Genomic DNA, 9,374 nt, shown 5'->3' on the forward strand with positions numbered 1-9,374 from the left:
TAGTCGGAGCGCGAGGTGAAGGAGGCAGCGAGGGAGAAGGCTCGGGCCGCCAAGTTGAAGCGGGAGCAGGACAGGGCAACCCGTCGGATGAAGGGGCTCATTGTCCTCTCTGACTCCGACGACTAAGACCCTCCACCAGTCGCGGACGCCTACAGTTGCGCCGGTGACCAGAAGGGCAAAGGCCCAGCGAGGAAGTGGTGAAGCTCCGCCGTCTCCGTTTTTAATTTCAAGATTTTAGTAATCTAGTTTAAACTTGTCTGTTATTTATGTGAAGTATGTGAACGTTGGTGATCTTTTGGTGATCCGTTGGTGATCTTTTGGTGATTGGAATGTGTATTTCTATGTCCGATTCTATGTCTGTTCGATGATCTACGTTGTTTAGGTCCGCGTTTCATGCTTAGTATGAATATAGGGTACCGGATATAAGATATATGGGTGTGGACGAAGAGATTTGAGGAGTGACCGGTCAGTCACTGCGGACGCGCCCAGACGCGTCCGCGGGCGTTTGAGGGTCTGGGTTTGCCCATCGTGGCTGTAGGTGCTCTAATATCTAAGAAAATACAAAGTAACTCCTAAAACTAAGAATCATAATGAAATCTATTGAAAACATCCATTTTGTGGTATAAATCTCTGTTAAAAAAATACACCAAAGGCTTTGGTAAAGAGGCTACAATTAAACTGGAGCAACAATGTTGTCTCTTTTTCACCCGCACAAACATTACCAATAATGTTTTTTTAAGAAACCAGCTTTTGGCTGGTGTTTTGTTAATTTAGCAGGAGGGAGGGACAGAAAGGTTCCGATCAAGTGATCGTATGAATGGGAGAAAATTACAATGGGTCACTAGGAGCACCGAGCTCCCAGTAGAATGTGACCATGGCGATATTTCACGTCATATCCCCGAAGGGCTGCTCTATGCATTTGGCCCCTACCAAGCGCCATTGCTCCATGTCCCGGCGGCATGCCTCGACGATGTGCCGCTCATCAGACTGCTTCCCTTTGAAGACGCAGGAGTTTCTCTCCAACCATATATGCCACGCAATGAGGGCTAGCATCGACTTGGCGCCCTTGCGGTTTCCCAGGGCTGCAGTGGCGATGATCCTCTCGGCACAGCCCGTCGACGTAGTCTCACTGCGCCATCCAGCAGGGTTTAGAGCCTGGCAACCAGCCCAGGCCGCAGCTTGATTCCAAACCTTCAGGGAGATTGGGCACTCCCAGAAGAGGTGGAAGGATGACTCGAGGCTTCTCATGCACAGAGGACAGAAATAGCCATTTGTCCAGCCCCTCCGTTGCAGCCTGTCATTGCACCATAGCTTGTCTTGGTGGAGGAACCAGAGGAACATCTTGATCTTCCCCGGTGCCCAGATCTTCCAAATCAGGCTTCTGAAGCTACTGTGTTGTCCCTCTGCAATTTGTGCGGTGTAGGCCGATTTGGTGGAGAACGTCCGTGAGTTGTGCTGCGTCCAGCGGATTGAATTAGGTGTCTGTGCATCCAAGACAAGGCCGGCACTCCTGATCTCTCTAGCTAGCTGAATGACTTGGCGGACGATGTCGCTATGGTTGGCATGCCTGAGATCGAGGACCCAGCGGTCACCCTTCAAGGCGTCTTGATCCGATCGGTTCTTCCCGATGGATGCAGCAAAGAGTGCCGGAAGGCCGTGCAAAGCTGCCGGCCTCCCAGCCAGGAGGAGGACCAAAAGGAAGCGGAGCTTCCATTCCCGATGGTTACGGAGGTGCATGCCGCGAACAGGGCCATGTCCCCGCTGTCACAAGGCGTGCCGGTGCCGACCCAAGGTCGGTCGGGCTGTTGCCAGGCAAGCCACAGCCACCGTAGCCGCAGCGCGCGGGCAAACCTTGATAGGTTGTGGATTCCCAGGCCGCCATGCTGCTCCATCGTCGTCACCGTCTTCCAGCCCACCTTGCACTTCGCCCTTGAGATCTCGTCGTCCTTTGCCCAGAGGAAGCGTCTCCTCGACTTATCGATTTCCTTGAAAAGTTTCTTCAGGGCGCGTAAAGCCGTGAGCGCGAATGTTGGGATTGCTGACAGAACGCAGCGCACGAGGACGCGGCGACCCGCCATCGGCATTAACCTACCCTTCCAGCCGGCTAACCTAGCCCTAATTCTATCAAGGATGAACTGCAGGTGAACTAGCCTAATTCTCCAGATCGTGATGGGCAGGCCCAGGTATGTGATCGGGAGCGTCGCCGTTGTGCCTCCAAAGTTCACCAGAACCGCGGTCAGGTCGATGTCGCTGCAACGGATTGGGATCGCGGACGACTTGGAGAGATTGACCCGCAGGCCCATGGCGTCACCGAATTGTCGAAGCAGGCCAAGCAGGGTGTCTATGTCTTCACGCATAGGGTTGATGAAGATGACTGCATCATCGGCGTACAAGCTTGTGCGCATGCTAGCTGCTGCCGCCGGCGGCGCCGCCAGCAAGCCAGACGAAGTGGCCGCCTCCAGCAGCCGGTGAAGAGTGTCGATGCATAATATAAATAGCAGCGGCGACAGTGGATCTCCCTGTCTAAGCCCTCGAAGATGATCAATGCAGTCCCCTGGCACCCCGTTTAGGAGGCAGGATGAGGACGACGTCGATAGCAGTAGAGCAATCCAATCCCTCCATCACGGGGGAAATCCGAGCACCTCTAATAATTCTAACAAATATTCCCAAGAAACACAGTCGAAAGCCTTGGCGATGTCGAGTTTCAGCAAAAGTGCCGGGGTTTTGCTGCGATGCAGTTTTCTGACCGTGTTCTGTACATAAAGAAAACTGTCATGGATGCACTTCCTCCTCTGAAATGTTGTTTGCGCTGGGCTGATCAGCTTGTCGATGACGTTGGCGAGCCGAGTGGACAGGACTTTTGAAAACAGCTTGGCGACAGAGTGGATGAGGCTGATCGGCCGGAAGTCGCTCATTTTGACAGCACCATCCTTCTTTGGGAGCAGAGCAATCATAGTTGTGTTCAAAGCACCAATAATGTTTTTTGAAAGCGCCTTGAGTCATCATTCAAAAAGATTGAAAGCGTTGATAGATGAACATACTTGGGCCGGGAATGATCGCTAGAAGTGTGAGCCGTCGAATCATGGTATCTTCATCATGGTATCAATGAAAGATTTCACCTCCACAAAAGAATCAAACCAGCAAAAAAACTTGACACACTAATATAAACTCATCAGATCCGAATAATCGGATCCGCGAGGACAGAAAACTATCTAACCTCATGGCACCGCCAAAATAACGAAAGTATTTTTATTCCTACAAAATATGAAGCCACTAGACGTTGACCAAAAACATAGCAATCTTGAAGATGTGAGGCCCCCCACCTTGCATCGGCAAGATGGCAGTCGGACGCGAGGGACCAAAGATCCCAGGCGTCCACGAGAGCTATGTGTCACCAGTACCGCTTCCTATTAAAAATCGCCGGCTGGCGATACTCTAATGGGCTGGCCTATTAAGCACGGTAGTCAGTGTCGCTTGCTGTATGTTTGATCGGCCCATTGTTTTTTTGTTTTCCATTTTCTTATTGTATTTTCGCTTGTTTATGTGTTTTTCATGCTTTTCGTTTTTTCTTTTCATTTGTACTTTAGTTTTTTAGTTTCTCACCAGTTTTTGTTTCATTCTTCATTATATTTGGTTTTCTTTGTTTTTTCACTATTCCTTTTTGTTTCTTTGTGGTTTTATTGGTTCTCTTTTTTTGATCCATGTCTACTTTTTTCTCGGGATACAATGTACATTTTAAGAGCACACATGAAATATTTTTTTATACACTTTGGACATTTTCTAATACACGATGTCCATTTTATTAAGATACATGTTTTGTATACTTTTTCAATACACAACAACATTTTCTACATACAAATTCTACATTTTTAATGTCACCAAATACTTTTTTAAAACTCCATGAACATTTGCTTTACATTGTATAAGCATTTTAAATTTTTGTGCATATTTTTTGGAAACACATGAATATTTCTTTAGAATAACATGTACATTTTCTAATGGGAATGTTTTTTTAAACATACAGGAACATTTGTTTTACGTTGTGTATCATTTTTTCAATGTCAAGAACATTTTTTCTCAATCGTTGGAATTTTCTTTAAAATGTCACGTATATTTTTAATGGTACCAAACATTTCCTTACATTATGAAAACATGTTTTTTTACATTATATACATTGTTTTGAGAAATTTCGATTTTTCTGAAAATCATGAACCTTTTCTTTAATGTAGCATATATTATATTGACTGTCCGAAGCATTTTTTGAATTACATGGATATTTTTTGTATATTGTATAAAAGTATTTAAAATGACCCATATTTGTTTAAACACGTGGACTTTTTTTAATGTCACAAACATTTTTTGTACTCATTATTAATACTTTTATATACATGTTTAACATTTTTAATGCATGTTTATTTTTCAAAAAGAAAATATGTAGAGTATTTTATGTGATATGTAAATATGCATGACATATAAAGAATATTTCAAAATAAAAACAATAGTAAAAATTAAATCAAAAAATGAAAACAAGAATGTGAAATAAAACAAAAAAGCACGAGTGACGTAAGAAGGCGCGGTCACTGGGCCAGCCAACAGTGGCTCTCTGCACCCCATGATGTGACAGGAACCGCTCTAAGCGTCACATAGCCATGCCCGGCTGCACCTAGCCCAACTGAACCCACGTAGTGCAAAAACTAGGTGTTTGGTTGGCTAGGTTGCATTTGTTTCTCGACCCATGCGGAACTTAAAGCAATCCCGGGCCTGCCTGAGGGGGAATGGCCGAATCGGCAATTTTTTGTGAGCCAGGCTCACGCGAGCCGCATATGCCCCTCACCAGTACGTGCTGGGAATCGTGGGAGACTATGGGGCCACTCATAACTCCCCCCTCTCATTCAAACCACACCCCCCTTTCTCTCTCTCTCTCTCTCTCTCTCTCTCTCTCTCTTTGTGCTCTCCGATGGCAGACCCAAAGCCATGCCCACCCCCATACTCGCCGACAGCAACACCATCCAAGACCTATGGGTGGTCGGACTTGCCAGATCAAGCATTGACCTGATGTCGCCAATTAGGGCGTAGTCCCCCATCTGCAGCAGGCCGTGGGCAGCGGCCATTGATCTCACGGGTCAATGCGGTCCGACTCTGGCTCCGGAGGTAATCATTTGGGAGGGAACCCCATCGGCTATGACGACGGCGGTCGTGGCCGGTAGGTCCCCCCCCCCCCCCCCGTACGAGCGTTTTCTCCCCTTGCTCTAGGGCAAGGTGTGGGGAGTGCGGCCGGAGCATCAACGATGACGCCATGTTCCTCCACTATGCACATCACAAGGAGCATGGGCGCAGCGGCGAGGGCCCTGCTTGCTCTCTCGTAAGAGTGGTTGTGAAACCTCAAAGTATAAGGGTGAAGTAACCTAGCAATTGGTATTTCACTTAGTAGAGAAAAAGGTTTATCGAAGCAGAAGGAGTTCTTACGGCCACCTGCACGCAAAACACAATACATACTTGCCCCCAACACTTCGATTGCCAAGCTTCTTCTCCAACTAGTTACAAAATTGGATTACATGTAGACACGTGTGATGTGGTGAACAAATTATAGTTGGGCAACGATTAAATTACAATACTTATATTTATGGCTATGATCATTCATGGTATAATTTTATATAGGCATTACGTCCGTGATATGTCCTACTAAATATTATGGGACAAAAATAATCTTGTTGAAATCCAAGTACTAGAAAATAAGTAGGGTATTTGATCTTACCACACAAGACTTTAACATCTCTCGCAATCCCAAGCGGTGAAATGATATCCCTATTTGCAAGCTTAATAGTAACATCAATTTCTTCTAGTTCAACATGTGAAATGTCATGCATAACTTCTTGATAGAGAGAAAGAATACTAGGACCCATATCACATGAACCGTGATAGCAATGATCTCCAATCTTAACAGAAATAATAGGCATGCCAACAACTTTCTTATTTTTATCTAACTTATCTTATCCATTTCTGACAGGTTTAGCAATTCTAGCAGCCTCATCACATAAATAAATAACATGTCTATTAATATTTGATAACGTGTTGTATGGACACAGTGACCGATGGCTTGATTTTCACAGTCCAAGCATTTTCGGATAGAGCCTCTCTGACTTTTCAGTTCTTTCTTAAGGATGCCTCGTAGATAAGCAGCTCAATGACCATGGGTTTCCGCCCAAGCCCAAGCAGCCAAGGGGAGCTCCAAAATGGTGTTCTAGCGCCATCCCCAGCAGTGATGGTGGTGGAGGCATAAGAAAATTTTGAGGTCCTCCTCGTCGCATGGGTTTCCCCTACACACGCAAAACTTGTCATAAGAAAAGCGTCGGAAGACGACAAACTTTGCAAGATGTGGTCAAGGTGAATATTGTTGCATGGAGTGAGAACCACCGAACTCTTATAGAAATATGTGCATACGCCCGTGACCTCTCCAAAGCCTCTCGGTTATAGAGCCATAAAGATTGGGAATTCATCCATACTAGAAGGGTTGGGCGCGCTTTGCTGCACCGTTGGGGTTGTTTGCTTTCTTTAAAATAATCACTTTATTTTAAAACATGAGGTGTATTACTTTTTTGAAAAGTCAAACCTTTTAAGTTTGATCATGTTTCTAGAGAAATATATCAAAATTCATAATATCAAATCGGTATTTTTAAATTCACCGTGAAATGAATTTCCATACTTTTTTTATTTAATATTGTGGTTCTCGATATTTTTGCTCTAAACTTAGTCAAAGCTAAATAATTTTGACTTTCAACAAAACTAATACCTCTTATATTTTGGAACCGATGGGATATTTAGTTAGGCGGGTCGAGGATATGATAGAGCGAGTTTTATTTTTATTTATAATGCAGTGATTTTGTGGGCCTTTCGTGGTGTGATTTGATGTCTACTACACAACCTTTTTCTTGTAGACATTGTTGGGCCTCCAAGTGCAGAGGTTTGTCGGACAGTAGCAAATTTCCCTCAAGTGGATGACCTAAGGTTTATCAATCCGTGGGAGGCGTAGGATGAAGATGGTCTCTCTCAAACAACCCTGCAACCAAATAACAAAGAGTCTCTTGTGTCCCCAACACACCCAATACAATGGTAAATTGTATAGATGCACTAGTTCAGCGAAGAGATGGTGATACAAGTGCAATATGGATGGTAGATATAGATTTTTGTAATCTGAAAATATAAAAACAGCAAGGTAAGTAATGATAAAAGTAAGCATAAACGGTATTGCAATGTGTTGAAACAAGGCCTAGGGTTCATACTTTCACTAGTGCAAGTTCTCTCAACAATAATAACCTAATTGGATCATATAACTATCCCTCAACATGCAACAAAGAGTCACTCCAAAGTCACTAATAGCGGAGAACAAACGAAGAGATTATGGTCCACCTCAAAGTTATCCTTTCTAATCGATCTATTCAAGAGTCCGTAGTAAAATAACATGAAGCTATTATTTCCGTTCAATCTATCATAGAGTTCGTACTAGAATAACACCTTACGACACAAATCAACCAAAACCCTAATGTCACCTGGATACTCCAATGTCACCTCAAGTATCCGTGGGTATGATTATATGATATGCATCACACAATCTCAGATTCATCTATTCAACCAACACAAAGTACTTCAAAGAGTGCCCTAAAGTTTCTACCGGAGAGTCAAGACAAAAACGTGTGCCAACCCCTATGCATAGGTTCATGGGCGGAACCCGCAAGTTGATCACCAAAACATACATCAAGTGGATCAATAGAATACCCCATTGTCACCATGGGTATCCCACGCAAGACATACATCAAGTGTTCTCAAATCCTTAAAGACTCAATCCGATAAGGTAACTTCAAAGGGAAAACTCAATCCATTACAAGAGAGTAGAGGGGGAGAAACATCATAAGATCCAACTATAATAGCAAAGCTCGCGATACATCAAGATCGTATCACCTCAAGAACACGAGAGAGAGAGAGAGATCAAACACATAGCTACCGGTACATACCCTCAGCCCCGAGGGAGAACTAGTCCCTCCTCGTCATGGAGAGCACCGGGATGATGAAGATGGCCACCGGAGAGGGATTCCCCCTCCGGCAGGGTGCCGGAACGGGTCTAGATTGGTTTTTGGTGGCTACGGAGGCTTCTGGCAGCGGAACTCCCGATCTATTCTGCTCCCCGAAGTTTTTAGGGTATATGGATATATATATTGGATGAAGAAGTATGTCGGTGGATCTCCGGGCTGTCCACAAGGCAGGGGGCGCGCCCAGGGGGGTGGGCGCGCCCCCCACCCTTGTGGGCAGCCCGGGACTCTTCTGGTCCATCTCCGATACTCCGTGGGCTTCTTCTGGTCCAAAAATAAGTTCCGTGAAGTTTTAGGTCAATTGGACTCCGTTTGATTTTCCTTTTCTGCGATACTCTAAAACAAGGAAAAATAAAAACTGGCACTGGGCTCTAGGTTAATAGGTTAGTCCCAAAAATCATATAAAATAGCATATAAATGCATATAAAACATCCAAGGTTGATAATATAATAACATGGAACAATCAAAAATTATAGATACGTTGGAGACGTGTCAGCATCCCCAAGCTTAATTCCTGCTCGTCCTCGAGTAGGTAAATGATAAAAACAGAATTTTTGATGTGGAATGCTACCTAACATATTTATCCATGTAATCTTCTTTATTGTGGAAAGAATATTTAGATCCATAAGATTCAAGACAAAATTTTAATATTGACATAAAAATAATAATACTTCGAGCATACTAGCCAAGCAATTATGTCTTCTCAAAATAACATGGCCAAAGAAAGTTATCCCTACAAAATCATATAGTCTGGCTATGCTCTATCTTCACCACACAAAGTATTTAAATCATGCACAACCCCGATGACAAGCCAAGCAATTGTTTCATACTTTTGGTGTTCTCAAACTTTTTCAATCTTCACGCAATACATGAGCGTGAGCCATGGACATAACACTATAGGTGGAATAGAATGGTGGTTGTGGAGAAGACAAAAAGGGAGAAGATAGTCTCACACCAACTAGGCGTATCAACGAGCTATGGAGATGCCCATCAATAGATATCAATGTGAGTGAGTAGGGATTGCCATGCAACGGATGCACTAGAGCTATAAGTGTATGAAAGCTCAAAAAGAAACTAAGTGGGTGTGCATCCAACTCGCTTGCTCACGAAGACCTAGGGCATTTTGAGGAAGCCTATCGTTAGAATATACAAGCCAAGTTCTATAATGAAAAATTCCCACTCGTATATGAAAGTGATATCATAGGAGACTCTCTATCATGAAGATCATGGTGCTACTTTGATGCACAAGTGTGGTAAAAGGATAGTAGCATTGTCCCTTCTCTCTTTTTC

The 9,374-nt window shown here is 44.2% G+C and overlaps 1 protein-coding gene across 1 annotated transcript; it reads right to left on the minus strand.

The window, feature by feature from the left end:
* Window positions 1-885: 885 nt before the first annotated feature.
* On the minus strand, window positions 886-5,111 carry LOC147959382 (uncharacterized). The gene is made up of 4 exons (XM_087532637.1): window positions 5,037-5,111; window positions 2,748-2,993; window positions 1,728-2,519; window positions 886-1,455 (listed from the first exon to the last, which is right to left on the minus strand). The coding sequence occupies exons 1-4, from the start codon at window positions 5,109-5,111 to the stop codon at window positions 886-888; spliced, it is 1,683 nt and encodes a 560-aa protein (XP_087388763.1).
* Window positions 5,112-9,374: the final 4,263 nt, after the last annotated feature.

This window comes from Triticum urartu, chromosome 7A (assembly GCF_056163025.1).
Source record: "Triticum urartu cultivar PI428250 chromosome 7A, HENAU_Tu73, whole genome shotgun sequence".
Taxonomy (NCBI): Eukaryota; Viridiplantae; Streptophyta; class Magnoliopsida; order Poales; family Poaceae; genus Triticum; species Triticum urartu.

Bases quoted from the DNA above. Each gene is read 5' to 3' on its own strand.
- LOC147959382 (XM_087532637.1), bottom strand. From the start codon at position 5,111: ATGGCCGCTGCCCACGGCCTGCTGCAGATGGGGGACTACGCCCTAATT. The intron at 2,994-5,036 runs GCAAGTCCGACC...TGATGACTCAAG, and splicing joins TCAGGTCAATGCTTGATCTG to GCGCTTTCAAAAAACATTAT. The intron at 2,520-2,747 runs GTCAGAAAACTG...GGGCTTAGACAG, and splicing joins TTCTTTATGTACAGAACACG to GGAGATCCACTGTCGCCGCT.